General features: G+C 39.1%; 1 protein-coding gene across 6 annotated transcripts in view; it reads right to left on the reverse strand.

Annotated features, from left to right (window-relative positions):
* NTRK2 (neurotrophic receptor tyrosine kinase 2) overlaps positions 1–20627 on the reverse strand; it is a 325395-nt gene that overhangs the window by 233135 nt on the left and 71633 nt on the right. For all 6 annotated transcript variants that reach the window (XM_036330677.1, XM_036330678.1, XM_036330679.1 and 3 more), the window contains one exon: positions 14869–14968. In XM_036330677.1, coding sequence (XP_036186570.1) covers positions 14869–14968 — 100 coding nt within the window. The remainder of the gene's footprint in view (positions 1–14868; positions 14969–20627) is intronic.

The raw sequence follows: 20627 nt of genomic DNA on the forward strand, positions 1-20627 counted from the left end.
ATTCAAAGTGATGAATAGCAAGAACCTGCAACCAAGATTACTTTATCCAGCAAAGCTATCATTCAGAATAGAAGGTCAGATAAAGAGCTTCACGGATAAGAAAAAGCTAAAGGAGTTCATCACCACCAAACCAGCATTATATGAAATGCTGAAAGGTATTCTTTAAGAAGAGGAAGAAGAAAAAGGAACTCTTACCATTTGCCACAGCATGGATGGAACTTGAGAGCGGATAAATACCACAGGATCTCACTCATTTGTGGAATATAATGAACAACATAAGCTGATGAACAAGGACTGATCCAGAGACGGAGAGGCATTGATTGGACTGTCGGGACTTGGAGGGAAGGTAGGGGAGGGTGGGGGTAAGGGGGAAAGATCAACCAAAGGACTTATATGCAAGCATATAGGCCTAACCAATGGACATGGACAACGGGGGGGTGAGGGCATGAGCGGGGGTGGGGGGCGTGGGGGGTAGAGGGTAACGTGGGGACAAGGACACATATGTAATATCTTAATCAATAAAAATATATTAAAAAAAAGAAAAAAAAAAAAAAAAGAAATTATTTCAATCACTCCCATTCTGGTGAGTTAAGTTTGATGTCTAGTGATGTATTTTGGTATTTCTTAATAAAGAGACAGTCTCCTCCAATGTTAGTAGGTTATGAACTTTGATGTTGGAATGCACCTTCGATAGCATCTAGAAGTATATATTTTAATACACCAAGAAGGAAAGAGAGTCAGCAGGGCAGCAGTTGATAAAGCTAAAGCATTAAAACCAGAACTATCTGGATATAAATTGTGGTTCTGCCAATTACTAGCTCTGTGATTTGGACACATTAGTAAATGTCTCTGGACGTCAATGAGCTCAGTGTTACAATGCAGGGTTTTTATGAAAATCAGAGAAAATGTGTCAAGGATGTAGCACACAGTGCCACTTCCCTCAATAGGTGGCAACTATAATCTATATCTAGCTTAATTTTTAAATTAAATTTTAGGATCATCCACTTGCTCATATGTAGCCCACATTAGCAAACAAGATATAAAAATAGTTTTAAACATACTGATTAAAAAGCGTCAAGTAATATATTTAATTCCTCAGAGCTCCTACAGAAAAAACTGTCACAGGTCAGTTGCCCAGAAGTGGGCCCAGAGAGCAGTGTTCATGGCAAGTGATTTATTAAAGAAGGGCTCACAGGAGAGAGGGAAGTAGGAAGAGGAAATAGAAGCAGCCAAGCAAAACTGCATTTTCAAGTGAAGCCTCACTCTCAGCCTGATCACGCAGGGCGCTCTGCAGTGCAAATTACACCACAGATCTTGTAGGGAACCCGTCAATCATCCCAAAGAGTTGGTCCAGCCTACAGGCACGGGAGTGAGCATTTCTGCTCCTACACTAGTCAGCCAGCTGCCAAGGAGGGGTTGAGAGAAGAGGGTGGAGGGTACTTAGCCCCCATTCACCTCCAGCTGTGTGTGTATTGTGTGCGTGCGTGTGTGTGTGTGTGTGTGTGTGTGTGTGTGTGTGTGTGTTGGTGTGGGGCAGGAGCTCCACTAGTTCACGGCTTGCCCTCTGAAGAAGGTTCCAGGTGCCAGCCCTTAGGAGAAAATGCACACAGAAGCCAGGATCAGCACACAGAACCAGTACGGGAGCTTGAGGGAAGCTGAGCGGAGCACAGACATAATAACATTTACATTAATCAAGAGAATTTCATGGAAACCTATCTGTGTCAGCTCTGCCTTCCGATCATTGGAGTTGGTCCATCACCAAATGATGTACGTTTAACTGTAATATATGCATTTTTCTTTAGTAATTTACAAAAGACAAGTTTGAAGTACACATTTCCTAGGAGTATAATATTCAATTTTGAAGGTTTACCCTCAGGCATCAAAAAATGAGCACTTCAACCGATTACAGCTGTGGTTTTCTGCTGAAGAAAGTTGTGCCAGTCTCTAATAGAGGGCACAGCCACTGCTCAGATGGAAGCGATTGGGAGAGATCGGTGGCCAACCCCTTAAATACCAAGAGAGAAGCCGCACAGACAACCCCTGGGCTCCTTCACACATGCTTATTCATTTAACCATCCACGCCGCTCAGAGACTCTGGGATGTTATTTAAATTAAGTTGTGTGATCTATGCATCTGTACGATAGATGTATTGCACAGATTCAAGACTCTGCTTTAATCAAATTAATTCCTGTAATTTAAAAATATAATTTCTTATAGCTCTATATCCTTATCTGCAGAAGGGGAATGCTGACTAAGATTTCAGATAATGGAGACTCACTAGAGACAGCCAATTGGATAGGCAGACTGGATTAACTCATGCATTATTTAAAATGTCTACAGAAACATGAAATATCAAAATAATGAATTTGTTAGGGTTGTGAATGGTTTTAAACACCTCTTTTAAAAAACTTCCAATAATGTTTATAATTTGGCAATTATAATTTATGGTGATTATGTCAGCACATCTGAAAGACTAGAACTGGAACAGGAAAGCATATCCTAAACTACTGTATAACTAGATACAGTAAAGCAAAATTCATGAAGACTTTCTGAGGGGCCCAAACAGACATAACTCTGACAATTAACGGGCACCTTGAGCTTTTGCACCTAGATTTAAGTTCCAATTTTATTTTTTAAATATATTTTTATTGATTTTCAGAGAGGAAGGGAAAGGAAGAGATAGAAACATCAATAATAAGAGAGATTCATTGATAGGCTGCCTCCTGCACGTCCCTACTAGGGATGGAGCCTGCAACCCGGGCATGTGCCCTGATCAGGGATCCAACCATGACCTGCTGGTTCATAAGTCAATGCACTGATTCACATGGACTGGAATAAGTTCCAATTTTAAATAAGCAAGTATTGGTGGTTGCCACTAAGGGGAGGAGGCTGTTTAGTATTTTAGAAACTCTCAGAACACCTTAGGAGCTCAGGAAATGAATGGATTTAGGGAGGGGTTGGAGCAAAAAAGATTTTAGCCTAAGAATGATGGTCTTCCTCAAACAAAATACAAAATTCTCAACTACCAATTGTAAAATATTTGCAATGAACGATCATGTCAAGGAGAAACATTTGCTAAAGTCAGGACTAAAATGAAGCCACTCACAGTTGGCATCTCCTACTCTTGGCATATTCTAATTTTGAGAATTCAGAGTCTGATGATAATTCTCTGTTTTCCCATGCATTTTTCCATAATTTAAAATTTTTGGAATCAATGAGAATCTGGTATGGAGTCTAAAATGCTGAATAGAGGGAAAACAAGGATGTCAAACCAAAATTAATATTGTCAAAGAATCGATGTAAATATTTGGAATTATCCAAAACTATGGATAACTGTTTTCCATTTCTAGGTTTTCATTACGGAGGTCTGTACAGATCTATCTTTTCAAATATGTTTTTTGCCAATAATACCCGATTTAGTTTCTTTGAATTTGCTAACCCATAAGCATATTAGGTGGTACGTAAGAAAATAGACTAGAATAAATATGTATTATTGGCACTTCATAAGAAAGAAGATATACATGACAACAGTGATGACTTGGAAAGGACCCAATTCCCAGGTCTTATGGGGGAAGGATGCAGAGTGCTCTCCCGGGGCCAGCGGACAGGGACGTGTGGCTGGGGAAGGAAGGAGGAAGAGGACAGAAGCTCTCCAAAGGTGGCAGTCAATTAAATACATCCCCAAACAGAGAGAAAATAAGAAGGGGGTGAATCATAAAGATAGAAAAATGCATTTAAGGAGTTGTGAATGTCTGCTCATAGAATAATAAAATCCTCCCCACTCTCATATCATGGTGATTCAAGATAGACAACTAATCCAGACCACAACATGGCAAAGCACTATTAGTAATCTGTCAGGAGGATAATAAGCAGAAAAATCAAGCGCTTGCTTCCTCTCCAGAATTGCACCACTTCAGAAACTCCCGGCCTTTCCTTATGTTCTAGCCCTGTCTTTCAAGCCAAAGGGAGCACCATGCACAGAGAACATGGGCTCTACTTAACATGTAATCATACTTATGAGGAAAACCAGAATTCCCACAATATCTTGTATCACTCTGAACATGTATCAGTTGAGTTTTCAAAGAGTGGTGCTTTTCTCTCAATAACAACTGAAATATATATAAAAAAAGAGAAGAATCTGACTCAAATTATTTCAGCTACAAAATTAACTATACTCTAATGACCTAGCTTTTGAAATGAACTGGGCTACATAAAAGGAATCAGAATGAAGATGAGAAGAATGATAAGAAAAACTAAAGACATAACTCAAACCCTGGGTCCTACCCCTGGCATGGTCATGTGATCACTATAACCATAGCATTCTATGAGTGTGTGATACTGGGGAAAAATGTGTTTGACCAACATACTTTTCAAACCATCATTTTGGGCTGGTGTTGTGAGTGTGTGTGTGTGTGTGTGTGTGTGTGTGTGTGTGTGTGTGTACACACGCGGAGAGGCTGGGGATCATACTGCTGAAGTAAAGCTGATCATGATTCTGAGCTGAAATTTTCTCCATATACCTGTATCATGAACTTCTCTACCCTAGTCCTCCAAAGATACCTTTTTCCCCAGTCATCTTTTGTTATCAGAAATCAATTCAGTACATTAATACATCAGTGCTGTCCACATTTAAGTTCTGTATATATACTTTCACAGTTCATGCCTTATCCAAGTACCCTTCATTCAGAGAAGCCTTATAAAGGTCTGTAAGTCTTTATAGGATATGCATTTCTGTCACTTCTCTGATCTCTCCTCCTGCTGCCCCCACTCCCATCCCTCACTCTGCTTCAGCCACCCTGGCCTCTGCTGTTCCTTCAACATGCAGAGCTTCTCCCAGCCTCCATGCCCTTGCATTTGCTGTTTCCTCTGCCAGGAATGTTGTTCCCTCAGATATAAGCATGCTCACTTCCTCACTGCCTTCTTCTTAGTTTAAATACCATCTTATCACATAGGCCTTTATTGACTATTTAAAAATTACAGAACTCACTATTCTCTTCTTACCTTTATTCATTTTATTTATAGCATTTGTCATGACCTATAGATTACATCTATATTTCTTCCTCCATCTTTTTGCCTCTCCTCTCCCCTGGAGTTTAAGTGTCATGAGGCTGTTATTTTGTGTGTCTCAAAATCATTGAGCAAAGACATTGTGGGAATTCTCCTATTTTTCCTTATCACAATGATTCAGCATTAAGTAGGTATAATAAACCTAATTGCTTTAGAATTCCATCCTATGTCTTTGTTCTCTTTAGTATTAAATTTCCAGTGCCTTAGGATAGTTCTATTCAAATAATCTTTTTAAAGTTTAAGTTAAAATTATTTACTCAACACTTTTCTTTATTTTATTATTTAACTTAAGCCTTATCCTAAATAACAGTATCATTAAACAAAAGGTATGATGTTCTGGGTACACTTTTTTCCTAATAAATATTAAAATAAGTATAGAACCAGCAGAATTAAAGATTAAAGCCCTGAGTATCTCCTGAAGCCATCTTATTACCACTGATGACATATGCCCCAGATTTAAGGAGCAAACAGTAGCATTCAATAGCAATACATACCAGTGGAAATATATGTTAGTGGCATCCAATGGCAATATGAACTACTGCTAAAGCAGTGAATTTGGTGTGGAAATAAATTTCATTTATTCTTATGTTTCTTAGTCTCACAGCATAAAACATTAAATCTGGAGTCATGAAGCCTGGCTTCCAGCCCTGGATCCGCCACAAAGCAGAGACATAACCTTAGGCAAGTCATTGAAGCTCTGTGGCTCCAATGTCCTCAGACCTACAATAAAGGCTCTGGATGATTCCTGAGCTCCCTGCCAGTTCTCACTATCTTTGATTCCACCAATAATCACAGAGATGAGGGACATAATTCTAAAGCAATTAGGTTTATATTTACTTAATGATTAATCAATGTGATAAGGAAAAAAAGAATTCCAACAATATCTTTGCTCAATAATCTTGAGACAAACAAAAAAATTATAAAATATAATAATATTTTGATATAGAAACACTGACTATACATCTTTTCTGTATCCCCATAGCCCCAATTAGGCAGCTGGACATCAAACATCCACAGCCTCAAGGAAGGATTGTCCAGATAAAACTAAAAAAAAAAGAAAGTTGAAATCTTTGGTGGAGATCAGGTTGCTCTTGTTTTTGTTTTTCTTTTGTTTTAACAGAAGCCAGTATGCAGAAGAAATGACTGAATTAAAAAACAAAACAACAAACAAACAAACAACAAACACCATGAACACCATTCTGCAACTCTTAGAAATTAGATAATTGTTTCAGGAAATGATCAGCACTAGATACATTTGGGACATTTTTCTGAAATTCAGACTCAGTGTAAATTCAAACAAGACTCACCCCATACTCTTTTCCTTAATAGTGTATTACTATAATATAAATCTGAAAAATAACTACCTCTCATGGAATTAGTTCAATGAGCCATGCACTAAGCTAAGCACTGATTTAATTCTTATAATCACCCAAGAGATGGCTATTATTGCCTCATTTAACCAAAGAAGAATATAAGATTTAGAGAGTTTCAAAATTTGCCCAAAAATATGTTTAACGGGAGATCTGGGATTTGAACACAAGCTTATCTGATTCATAAGTCCCCAGTGTTAGATAGCTACAGGCTCCTAGGTTTAAAGACTTAAGAGTTAACGTCGCACAAACATGAAGGATGTGAAGTATTCAAACAGGCTAAATTCTGAATCACCACATGACAATTTTGCTGATTTAGAGCTAAGTTTATTCCCACAATCATTCAATATTCTTGCCCAAAATAAAGTAAGATAAAATCAGAGCATATGTTAGAATTTAAGCCAAGTTATCTGTGTTCTTTATAAATTCTGAAAAGCTTGTCCACCAACATCAGATGCTAGGAATAAGGAGGAAGAAAACCAAAAGAGAGAAGAAATGTAAAACTAGGAAGCAGAGAGATGTGGAAGGACAAAATGGCAAGGGAAAAAATGAAAGGTTATAATCAAATAAGGAATAGAGAAGAAAACCAGCAGGTGTTCCAATTTGGGAAATCCTTTTTAAAATACGCCATGATCTGTGTAAGGAAGTCAAAGTGAGTTCACTACAAGATTTATGGAGAATAAAGACGGGTAACCATTTTTCCTGACTTTTTAAATACAAAACCTAATTTCTTAAGGAACCCTTTACCTTTTAGTGAAACTAGTAGTGTAGAAAGCCCCTAAAAAACACTGAAAGCAATTTCTACATTGAAGGCAAACAAACCTGGGCTCTCCCCTGAATCACACTAGGCTTGTGGGATGCCCACATAAGACCAGTAATTTCTGAAGTTCAAGGTCAGTGCACTTGCAAGACTAAGGGAAGAAAAGCTGCTTCTTCTATTTCCAGTCTTAGGTGATCTGGCCAGTTCCTGAAAGTTCTATCCCCGCCCCCCACCTCCCACCCCCCACCCCCACCCCCGTTTCAAGATGCTGCAAAGAATGCGCATGTTTTGCCCTCATTCAGACATAACCCAAATGTTGTCCTAAAAGAAGTAAAAGACTTTGGAAGGTAGATCTTCAAACTCCCCTCCCTTCCTCAAAACATATGGCAAAAACTCCTTTTATAACAATTCCAAATGACAGGAAAGAAATGTTTGCAACAATTCTTTTATTTTGATAAATTTCCTATTTATCAAATTACTAAACAACTCTTTCAAATTTAGTCTTTTCTGAAATTCCTGAGGATTTGAATATTATTTAAAATTTTTCTTTTCTACTAAGAGAGAGCTAAGATATACTGTGAGGTCAATCTGAAGCTGGGGGAAGGGGAGTAAAAGAATGGTTCCTGTGAAAATCTGTTTTCTGTGAGGGTTACATTCCCACATTATCAGAGAGAACCAACAACACTCAATACTTACTGTACAAAAGAGTTAATTGCTAAGTTCTTCAAGATTTATTTTTCTTTTTATTAGTGGCTTTCTAATTCCAGAAAGTTAAAATAATACTGTTGGTCTCTCTGAAAAATGTCACACTGTCATTCAAATATCCTTACTCCATATAGCTCCAAAAAAGACAGAGTACTTCACACCAAGTTTTTAAAAAAATTTTTTAAACATTAAAGATCAAAGTTTAAAAATACACACAGAGTAAAACTGGTAAAAGAAATATTTAAAAGTATATTTACCACCATAGGTTTGGGAAGGCCTTCCTAATGACACAAAAACTAAGATTAAAAAAAAAAAATGGACAGATTTGCTTCTACACTGAGGTAAATGTTTTTGTTTGCCAAAAGACACTATTTTAAAAAGTCAAGAATAAAAGAAAATGTGAACAACATATGTAACCAATAAAAGATTGATCTATATATATAGTTTATAAAATGTCTATAAATTGACAAGTAAAAATAAACATTTCTTATTCTTCACATAATAAAGATGAGTAACCTCATTAACCTTATTATTAATCAATATCATTTTAATTCACTTGGAAAAAATATAAAAGATTGATAATATCCAATATGGATGAAAATATAAACAAAAAATACTGTTGGTGGGAGTATAAATTAATGAAGCATTTTTACAAGGTAATCTATCAACATTTAAAATATACACACATTTCTCTCAGCAATCCATTTCCAAGTTTCTATCTTAATTGTAAAGTATTATTTGAAAATAGCTTTCTGTAAACTTGATTAAATGTAAAATTTTCATTATAGAAAGAAAATAAATCACAATTTATCAACAATAATAATAACCAACATTTGTGTAGTAATTACTAAATACTAGTGCTTTTCACACATAAATTCAGTTTATCTTGTCAAACTTTATGAGGTGGATACAATTATCGCCCCATTACAGATAAAACTATAAGAGAGGATAAGAGACTTGCTCTAAGTCACAAAGCTTGTAATGGACACAGCCAGGTTCCAGATCTAAGTAGCCAGGCACCAGACTACTCAGAAGTACTGTTAAATAAAATGCAGTATATACCTTGGTGCTGACATGGAAATATCTACAAGGCAAACTTGTTCTCTTAAAAAGATGCAGACATGGTGATGGAAGGACACTTGACTTGGGGTAGTAAACACAATACAATACACAAATGATGTATTATAGGATTGTACACCTGAAACCTATATAATTTTATTAAGCAATGTCACCCCAGAAAATTTGATTAAAAAGTTTTTTTTTAAAGATGCAGACAAGATTGGTATTTTAATTTCTTTATGGAACCAAAAGTGAATATATTTGAATATCTACATAATAAGGGAAGCTATATATTTTCTTATTTATATAATATACACATTCAAGATTATTCAAAAAGTTTACCCTTAAGAGCAGAAGTGTCATGAGAGAGGAGGGTGAATAGAAACCTCCACTTTTAGCTCTATTTCCAAAGTGCTTGAAATCGTGAAAAACAAGAATTGATTCATGTGTTACTCTGTTTACAATTTCTTAATGTTATTTGTCTTTAAAAAATAGTGGGGTGGAGATTGGGGGGCAGCATATGGAAAATAGTTTGTCCTTACAGATGTTTCCACAACTAACTGTTTCTGGCTTTCGGTCACATTTTTTCCTCTTTTAAAAGTCAATCCAAATATCTGTTAAACTCAGCCTCCTAAACTTTCCAGGATTGTTTTCAGCTCGTAGAAAAGGCTTTAACCTTCAACCTCTTTAGCTTTGGCCCCAGTATGTTTATGACTATTTTTAAATCACCAAGTTTTTGGTTTCTGTTGAAAGACATTTAGAAGATCATTTATAAAAGGAGAAACTTAAACTCTTGGCCTTGAATCTGGACTTAAGAAAACCTGGCTCTGCATTCTTAGGCTGTGCAGTTGTTTGGTCAGTTACTAGTTGGAAATATCTCCAGCTCAAATAGCAGGAGCGAGTGCAAAGGGAATATGGAGGCTGAATGTGGAATGAAAGAAAGCCTTCCTGCTCCAATGCCTCTTGCGGGATCCCATAGGGTCCCTTAGATGTTTGCTCTAGAACAGTGGTTCTCAACCTTCCTAATGCCGCGACCCTTTAATACAGTTCCTCATATTGTGGTGACCCCCAATTTCATTGTTACAAATTGAACATAATTAAAGCATAGTGATTAATCACAAAAACAATATGTAATTATATATGTGTTTTCCGATGGTCTTAGGTGACCTCTGTGGAAGGGTCATTCGACCCCCAAAGAGGTCACGACCCACAGGTTGAGAACCGCTGCTCTAGAAGGACAAAGGATGCATCAATACCCAGGGGGAAATATCATAAGTGGATTTCCATCACAAAATGCAAAGAACTCCAAGCCTATGGTCAAAACTATTCTTACCACTGTGAGGGGTGCCAAGCTCCCTCCACCTTCCTGGCTCCCTTGTATTTTTTCCAGCCCTACACACCATCAACACCATCAGGCAGGGCTCCCAACGTGGAACACTCTTGGAAGACACACAGCCCCTGGGCCCCCAGATGCTTCCATTTCCCCTTTATGGAAATGAAGAAATGTCAACATCTTCAGTGAGGAAAGAGAGCCAGGAAGCAAGTGAGAGCTAAACACAAATGAGAGCATTCAAAGGCCTGGTTGCCTGCCTGTTCCTTGGGCAATAAGGCTGCTCTAGAAAGCCTTTCTGGCCTATTTCAGCAGAAATCAAACTAAAATAAATCACAGGCAGCCTTAAAAGAAAAGGGATAAAATTATGCTTTTAGGATATCAATACAGATACAGATTTAAATACATGTGTTATACATTTTATGCATCCATAGGGAGCACACATAGAATGACCTCACTACAGATGGCCAAGCACTAACAGAGGGGCTGTATTTGGGGCTTCTGTAATTACGATAACTAGATAGTTGACCAAAAAGCAATAAGGTGGTAAAGGCACAGAAGTGAGCATGGTAAAATGCACTGGGGTAAATTCTGCCTCTTGACATCATTATTGAAACAGGCCGGTAGTCCCTTGGTCACTAGCAATAAGTAATTTAAAATATATCAAGTGATAATGAAAGATAAGTTCTAGGTTAACGTGCAGATAGGAGCCACCACCTATCACTTCAGCTGGATTCAGAGATGGACAAAGACACATATTCTGAGGCTGTGCATTCACAAAGGCAGAAATTGAAGATGTTCATGTGAAAAATGGAGAACCCTCCAACTTAAACAGCAGTAATGGTTTAAAATAGTCTGAGAAAATGGGAGACAAAATGACCTCCTTGTATGACCACTACTTATCTGGAATAAGTGGAAACAAAAAGTGGGTAGGGCTTTCACCCCTTCAGAAACTTAGCAAAGATCCAAGATCTCTCTTTAACCATTCACAGATGAGCTGCACTCCAAATATTAACTCTTTCCCAAATACCAAACTGAAATGGATGAAGCTAAAAATTATCTGTGATCATTCATTCAGTCAATTAACATTTACTAGGTGCCAACTTTGGGCCTGGCACCAGATAAGGAATGATGAACAAGACCAGTAGGAATGTTGTCACCACAGAGCTCAGCCTGCTCTCCTGCTCTAGATGGCGCCATCAGCATCTGGTCATGGTAAATCGACAGAACAGAGAGAAAACTCTATGAAGTTTACAGATCACCCTCCCACGGAAGGAAGGCCATCAATAATGTTTGTGTTCTCAGGTCAATCCATAAAGCTAGAGCGGCCCTGCATTCAGCCCCAGTGTGGTTTTTAAGAGGTTTCCGGTTGTATTACCCTAGGCCCGTGGTCGGCAAACCGCAGCTCGTGAGCCACATGCGGCTCTTTGGCCCCTTGACTGTTGGTCTTCCACAAAATACCACGTGCAGGCGCGCACGTACAGTACAATTGAAACTTCATGGCCCATGCGCAGAAGTCGGTATTTTGTGAAAGAGCCGGTATTTTGTGGAAAAGCCACATTCAAGGGGCCAAAGAGCCGCATGTGGCTCGCGAGCAGCGGTTTGCCAAGTTGCAGTTTGCCAACCACTGCCCTAGGCCCTTTAACAGTATTAAATTGTAGTTTATAATCACAGAAACAGTCAATGCTTGCCTGGCAGGTATGGCTCAGGGATTGAATGTCGATCTGTGAACCAGGAGGTTAGAGGATATTCCAGGGTTGTGAGCTTGATCCCCAGTAGGGGGCATGCAGGGGGCAGCCGATCAATGCTTCTCTCTCATCATTGATGTTTCTCTCTCTCTCCCCCTCTCCCAAATAAGTAAAAATATATATTTAAAAGAAGAAACAGTCAATACTTAAGACTGAAGTGTGCAACGCTGGGGATGGGTAAAAAGCTGTAAATGCCTATGGGTGGGCTGGCCGCCCTTTTCAGTCACACTCTGCCTCCAGGAGAGGGAATATGAATGGAGGGCAGAATCTCCCCAGAGTGCTTATGAGGGTGAGAATTACATTTGGAATAGCTCACCTGCATGTGAGCCAGTGGCCTCTCACATGGAAACAAGACATTGGTTCTGGCCAAGGCTACACACATTTCTTACCTTGAAACTCAGAAATCACAACTGACATATTTCCTAGCTTTTTCAGGAAGTATAATAGTGTTTTTACATATTCTGCCCTTTTTCAGACATATGTTTTTTCAGCAGTAATCGTAGCCCTAATAGCATTTAAAGTACATTAGCTTACATGAATTTTTAAACACCACTTTTTATGCAATTTCATTTTCCCTCATTGCATGAGCCTCATCTACTAGATTCCCCCCAAATTATCAACTCAGCATCTGACTAATAAAACCATAACCTCAATGCAGGTCTGTTTTGTTCAAACCATGGCATGGATAGACATGTAGCTAAAAATAGAAAAAGTAGTTATTCTAAACAAGAATGTGAGTCTCCAAGACAATTTTTTAAAGTATTTAATTTATGTTTAGAAATAAGAGAGTTAAGCATACTGCCTGAAGGAAGTCGTTTAGTGGCTCTCTGACAAGGTTGAGCAAAATTTTTCTTGCAATTCATTAAGAATACCCTTAGGTTACATGTGGAAAATGTAGGTGCCTTAGCAGTAATCACCCCAAATTACCCAAATAAAATACTGTTTCCGTCTTAGTGCCAGAGTCTCTGAATGAACTCAGTCTTCTCTGAACCAAACTCTCCTCCATCCGAGCTACAGAGAATATGCTAACTTTCACAGATCATTCAATCGGTGGTTTTCCTAACACTAAGTCGGGGTAGGGAGGAGTTTTCAAAGCCTTTGCTGAGCTCCCAAAAAGACCTAGACAGATCCTCTCCCTGAAGACCCATGAGCTGGAAAGATCTCAAACTACACTCTCAAGGTGGGAAAGGGATAGAGCCAGAGTCTGCCTCTCTAGGTAAAAAATGGATGCTTGGGGACATCCATTCCAACTGCCTCTAAGGAGAGAAAGCCCCTGATCAGAATGAGGAAAGCAAAATGCTATGGGAGGTGGCCGACATGCAGAGAGCAGAAGCCTGGCCTGGGCCCGGGCACATGGGGACCCAGGAAGGTCTGAGAAGCAGTGGGGGAGTTTGATTTGCAGTACCTCTCCTGCTTCCTGTCACACTCACAATGAGACCTGGTAGCCCATGTGTATCCTAGGGAACAGAGATTCTCCAAGATGCTCAGGCAACAGCAGCATCGGTGTCCCTTGCGAAGTGCTACAAATGCCCATTCTGGGGCCCACTGCAGACCTGTTAAATCAGAAACTCGCGGGGTGGCCCAGAAACCTGTTTCACAAGCCCTGCAGGAGTTTCTGATGCAAAGTCCAGTTTGTGAGCTACCACCATAGGATTAATTAAAATCACGGTAGTGTAGCTCCTCTTCCAAGACTTAGTTATAATTAGAGAATGGCAGATCTTTCTTCCTCCAAAGGAAATGTCAAGGGTCAGCAGGCCAAAGGGTGTCAGGAGGAGGTTTGAGGGGTTTAAGTCCCAGGTGACCACTACTCCTCCCCTTCACTTTGGGTTTAGGAATCTTGGTGATGGGCACCAACAGAGAGAGAGGAGAAAACTTCAGAAACGGATCTAATCCACGTCAGAGGCCAGGGGACGCTAGGCAACTTCCTGCTACTTAATCATTCCCTTCCAACTAAACAAGCAACATCAATGGTAGTTGTAATAAGCCATACAGATCAAGAAAACCCACCAGACCTTCTCTCCAAAGCAACTAAGACACCACTAAACCGTCTTCACAGCTTTCCCAAGCTCGTGGCAATTTATGAGACCACACAAAACTCAACAATAATATATTAGTCAATATACTAGTGTAAGTTTAAACTTCAAAGCAAATGCTCTTAAACCACTAAAACTCTTGCCTACCACAGGAACATTTAAACAAGTTTTCCCCCTAAAATTAATTTTCAGCTCGCTAAATGAGACCAGTGATCTATTCTTGGGCAACATAGACCCTAAATTTTAATCACGCACTCTGAATTTTCCACTTCACAAAAGAAGTCACTCATTCACAAAGCAATGGTGTGCTACTAAATGGCTGTTAGTTTGCTTCCCAATGCTGTTCAACTTCCAAGAGATGAGATTCTGAAACAGCAGTCACAGCACCAAAAGCCTACCACGGAAGATCTGGAAGTCAAAATGACCAGGAGAACCTTTCTGCACACAGTACACATGGCCATAATTAGCCTACTTCTACCAAGCCTTGCCTTCCTTTCTGATGCAAAAGGGAAACTTGGGCACTATTTGCCTATATCATTATTAGTCACTTGATACTCAAGAAACCAGTCCCATGTCTTCTGGGACAACTGTCCTCATTGGAAAGCAGGTAGTGCTGAGTAATCAACATTATTTTGCTCTGTCTTGGTTTGTAGAATCATATCCTTGTTGCTATTTTTTCAGCCTTAAAAACTAGTGATCGTAAATCTAGCTGCTTCCTTCTTTAGTGGTAATTAGCATTAGTCATAAGCCAAAAATGATTCCACATAAGAAGTAAAATAAACACAACCCTTCTTACCTTTCATGCCAAACTTGGAGTGTCTTGCCAACTTCAGCAGAAACAGCATTACCAGCAGACAAAATCCCACTACAGATGCAATTACCACCACAGCATAAACCTAGAGACAGGAAGGGAGGACAGTTATGGCCTTGCTAATTAGTTTCCAATATCCAGATGATGATGATGATAATTAATATTCATACAATGCTTACTACTTGCTCTTCTAAGAACTGTATGTATATCAATTCACTTAATTCTCAACAACCCTACAATGATGTATGTATTATTATTTCTACTTTTCAAATGAGAAAACAGAAGTTAAAAGTTATAAAATGCATATCTAATTGAAATTATGTAGAGATATAGATATACAACAGATATATGCACAGATATATGTAATATATCTATACTGAAATATAATATTAGATATATCTCTATCTCTTCCCATCTACCTACCTATCTACCTACCTGGAGAATAGAAGAATGAAACGAATAAAAAAAATACTGATAATATTTGAAGTTGGTGAAAGATATAATGAGATTCATTTTACTGTTCTTTCAACTGTTATGCATATTTGAAAATGTTTATAATAAAAATATGTTTTAAGTTGGCTATTGTTGCTCTTAGAAGTCAGGGTCCTCTGGAGCACTGAGTGGGCCTGGAAAAGAGCAATATGGCACTTGTGGGTGAGTTAACTTGTGAAAGCTCATTAGGTTGTAGACTTACGATGTGTACACTTCTCTATATGTATGATAGAGATCAATTCAAAGGTGTTTTTTTAATTTAAAAATGTAATTGCAAGATGTGGATTCTATAAGTTGAGAGAGTAAATGCAGAGAGTAAATTCTATGTGAATCCTGTCTCACCCCTGAGCTGGAGATCACAGAGGCACAAGTGCATGATGCTAACAAAATGCACAGTAACATTTTAGAAACAAAGATGGATGCAGGGTTGTGTATTTCCTTCCATTCCTACTGCTCACCCCAAGGCCCTGCTGCCAAGAAAAGTTTGATTCTCTAAACCAGAATTGGCAAATATTTGTTGTCAAGGCAACTGATTTCATTGCTGCTGCAAGATCTTAGGCTAAGGCAGTGGTTCTCAAACAGGGAGAATGTTGCACCCCTGGGACATTTGGAAAATTGGGGCTGTTACAACTATGGGAAAGCATCTAGTGAGTTGAGGCCAGGGATGCTGCAAAAACATCCTAAATACCTAGAACATCATCTCACCACCACAACAATGATTTAGTCATCGACAATAACAATGTCAATAGTGCCAATGTTGAGAAACTCTGTTCTACTGCTCTCTTCACCTCTGCCATAGTAAATGCTAACTTCCCAAAAGGTGGCTGCTTGTCAGACTAGTCTTGCAATCAGGATGAGGCTGCAAGAACTTCCTGCCAATACATGTACTGAAGCAAGAATTAAACCTTTGTTGCTTCAAGCCACTAAGATTTGGGAATTCTTGTTACTGCAGCATAGCTTATCCTAACTGATACATCCTCACAGTGAGAAGATTAAGAATATGGGTTCTTCCTGAGTTTAAAATTTATATTTACCATTGATTAGTTTTATGACTTCAAAATTACTTTACCTTTCAGAATCTCATGATCTTCATGTGTAAAGAGGGAATATAATAATTCCACTTTGCAAGCTGTAAATCCTCAGTGAGTTAGTGCAGATAATGGGCTTGGAACAGTATCTATCTACAATAGATACTAAATGAATGTCAGCTATCATTTTTATTGAGTTTATTGGGTGACATTGGTTAACGAAACCATATAGATTTCAAGTGTACAACTCAACAAAACATCATCGCCACACTGCGTCATGCACCCATCATGCAAAGTAAAGTCTCTCTCCGTCCCCATTTATCCCCCTTTGCCTTCTTTTACCTACCCCCTACCCCTTTCCCGCTAGTTATCACCATGTCTGTGCCTCTGTGGCTTATACATAGTTGTTGTTGTTTTTGCTTAATCCCTTCACCTTTTTTTTTTCACCCAGCTTCTTATGTCAGCTACCATGATGATCATAATAATGATAAAATAGATTTAGGAAAAATTTAATAAGCAGCCCAAGATCACACCTTTGAAGCTTGGGATTTGAACGAAAGTCTGCCCAAGTATAAACCCTATGATTTATCCACTATATTGCCACTCCTAAGCATGTGGCTGGAAGTGAAGATGGGATAATAAAAACACATGGCTAGACCTCCACAGCACCTTCTCTGATGTCAGATGGGGACAGCATTAAATAAGTCACAAAGCACAGAAAAAAGCACATGCCAAGCACTTGGCAAAGGTGTGATAATTCTCTTCTCTGGTACTTGAGCTGTGAGTGGCTCTCTCACAAAAAGCTTTTGCAAATGTCTAAATATACACTAAACTCTCTCTACAGTCTATATACAAACAACATGGTAATGATTCCTAAAAAGCTAGTTTTGGATCAACTTGTTCTAACCAAGATCATTTCCCTTAATTTGCCTAATTAGTTTGGATGTGGTTATTTGTTTGTTTTTAATCTTTATTTCTAACATTTTCATGGTAAAGAGATCATAGTATTTTAGCTCTAGGTTTCTCTACCCTATTACTATGTCCAGACTTCTGTGGGTAGAAGGAGAATACCTAAAGAAACAAATTCAAACTATTTTACCGATAAGGAACCTGGGATGAAGAAAGGTTGGAGGGCTAGCCCTGAGTCCCAGGACCTCTCTGAAGTCCCACAGTAGTCTCTTATCACTTTGGAAAGTACTTGAATGGCATTCAGGAGATCTGAGTCTTTGTGTTTGCAGAACACTTTGACTTTACCAGCTGTAAGAACTAGATCAGAGCCTTTACTTCCCCAAGCCTCCATTCCCTCATTTGTCCATGCAAATAAGAATACCTGCACTGCCTTCTCTGCATTATTAAAGAACACTTAATTCAACCTGCAGAGAAGGGGTTTTACACCTGAAAAGTAGTTAATGGTCTGCCAACAAATATTTAGACCTATTAAAGCAGCTTTAAATGTAAAGAATCCTTTAATAAACAAAGATTCTCTTGAAAATGAGAAGAATCATTTCCTCAAAAATGGTTTGATAAAAACAGACTGAAAATGTACTGTGATTGTGTTAGGGTGGGTATGGTCTTTATATGGGGACAAATAGGGGTGGGTTGGTTTGTTTGGGTGGTTGGGTTGGATGGTTGGTTGGTGTTTTGTGGTTTGGTTGGTGGGCTGGCTGGTTGGTTCATTTTTATCTGAGGATATCTCGTAGCATAAAACAAGGAGTTGCCCTCCTCTGGAAACCCAGCAAGTTTCATGGGAGCACTTGGAACAGAAAGGTGAGTGTTTGGGGCTGTCTTCCAAGTGCTCTGACAACTTTAACTTTTGCATCAGCTAGTGGCTCTGAAACTTTTCTTCTAATTGAATAATCTCCCCCTCTCCCTCTCACTCCCCCCCACCCCGTGATCATGGACTATATATATATATATATATATATATATATATATATATATAATCTGATCCACACATAATTTTTTTTAATATATTTTATTGATTTTTTACAGAGAGGAAGGGAGAGGGATAGAGAGTTAGAAACATCGATGAGAGAGAAACATCGATCAGCTGCCTCCTGCACACCTCCTACTGGGGATGTGCCCGCAACCCAGGTACATGCCCTTGACCGGAATCGAACCTGGGACCTTTCAGTCCGCAGGTCGACGCTCTATCCACTGAGCCAAACCGGTTTCGGCCCACACATAATTTTTAAATTTTCTTTTAAATTATAAAAATATGGTCTTATACCCCTCAGATATATTTCCAGGGGCCTCAGGTAGAGTCATAAATGTAGAGACTTAACACAGATTATTTTAACTGATCTTGCTTTCCAGTGACCCTCCTGTAGACAGTTCAAATATCACTGAGACATGCCAGTGAGGAGCTTAAATTTATCATTTGGATTCAAAAGAGAAAACTGCAGTTAACATCATTTTTAGTAACTGGAATACCTACACACCTGTGGACTTAACACATACTCTCAAATTCCTATGGACACAAACAATTTTCTCAAATCAAAAACATTAAGTGGTTGGGAGCTAGAATAAAAACTGAAATGACTGCACAAGGCAGAAGTTGAAAGCATTCTACAGTTGACTGATCACAGCATTTGTCCTGCTGTTTCAATGTAATGCATAGAGTCATCAGTGGAAATGTGTGTGTGTGTGTGTGTGTGTGTGTGTGTGTGTGTGTGTCTCCATAGACTGGGTGTGCATATTTTGAGCCTCCCATTCTCTCTGCCATAGCCCTGGTTTAAATACACATCACACTATCTTTGTATTACTGTACCAGACCCCTAACTTATCACCCCACTTCCAATCTCTCTGATTGGCAACCCAGTCTATTGTATTCACATGAATCTAATCAGCCTAATTTTCATTGAGTACCTTCTTGGTACCAGGAATTATTCTAGTGACTAGGGATACAGCTATGAAAAATACTGACCATGTTGCCTACTGAGAATCTTACTAAAGAAACTAGTGAAAGGGAAAAGACATAAACAAGCAAACAAATAAGCAAGCAAGGTAATTACAGACAATAATAACTACATAGGGAAATGGCTGCCTGCTGGCCACCCTAGATAAAGCCATGTGGTGACTTTCAGGAAATGCATGCTTTATAGAGGGGACAGCAAATGTTAAGGCTGTGAGGCAAGAGAAAACCTGGAGCATGCAAGAGATTATTTTTAAAAGACAGGTGGTGCCCAGCTGGTGTTGCTCAGTGGTTGAGCATCCACCCATGAACCAGGAGGTCACGGTTCAATTCCTGGTCAGGGCATATGCCTGGGTTGAGGGCTAGATCCCCAGTGTGGAGTGTGCAGAAGGCAGCCGATCAATGATACTCTCTCATCATTGATGTTTCTATATCTCTCTCTTTCTCCTTCTCTGAAATCCATAAAAAAAATTTTTAAAGGCAAGTGGTAAGCAGTGAGGAGATGTGGGAAATGAAGTCAGACAGAGACCAACAAGGTATGTAGAGGCCATGTTAGCCACTGTGAGGATTTGGGCTTTTATAACATAAGTTTTTTACAATGTATTGGGAAGACTCTGAGAATGAGTGACCTTTGTGCTTTTCAAAGGTCACTCAGGTTGCTGTGTGGAGACAGGAAGATGACAAGAGTGGGAGAGTGGGGAAGGTAGAAGGCATGGCAGTCACCTAGGAATGAGCAATGGTGGCAAACTCTCTCTGTAAAGGACCAAACAGTAAACATTTCCAGCTTTGCAGGCCTACAACTACACCTGGCATTCTAACACAGCACAAAAGTGGCCACAGACAATATGCAAATAACATGACTACTTTCCAAGCAAATTTTATTTATGAACAGATATTTGAATTTCATAAAATTTTCATGTTACAAATCATCCTTTTGATTTTTTTCAGACCACTTAACAATATAGAAACTATTCTTAGCCTGCAGACCTCACAGAAACAGGTCCTGAGCCAGAAGCTGGCCTGCAGGCCTCAGTTTGCCACCCCTTCCCCCAAGTTAGCCTGCAGCTGTGGCAGTGGACATGGGGAGATATTTGGAGTTTATAAGGATACAGAGTTCACAGGACGTGCAACTGGGTTCACACAACAAGTGAAGAAAAGGGGAAAATGGAGGAAATTTGCTGGGTTTTTACCTGAGCAGCTGACAGATCACCCCGGCCCAGAACCCTGAAGCCCTGTGATCTTGGGACTCTCACAAGCCCCTTTCGCTGCCTCACTGTGCAATAAATCTAACCACCTGGCACTGTGTTTCA

Source organism: Myotis myotis, unplaced genomic scaffold (assembly GCF_014108235.1).
Source record: "Myotis myotis isolate mMyoMyo1 unplaced genomic scaffold, mMyoMyo1.p scaffold_m19_p_12, whole genome shotgun sequence".
NCBI lineage: Eukaryota > Metazoa > Chordata > Mammalia > Chiroptera > Vespertilionidae > Myotis > Myotis myotis.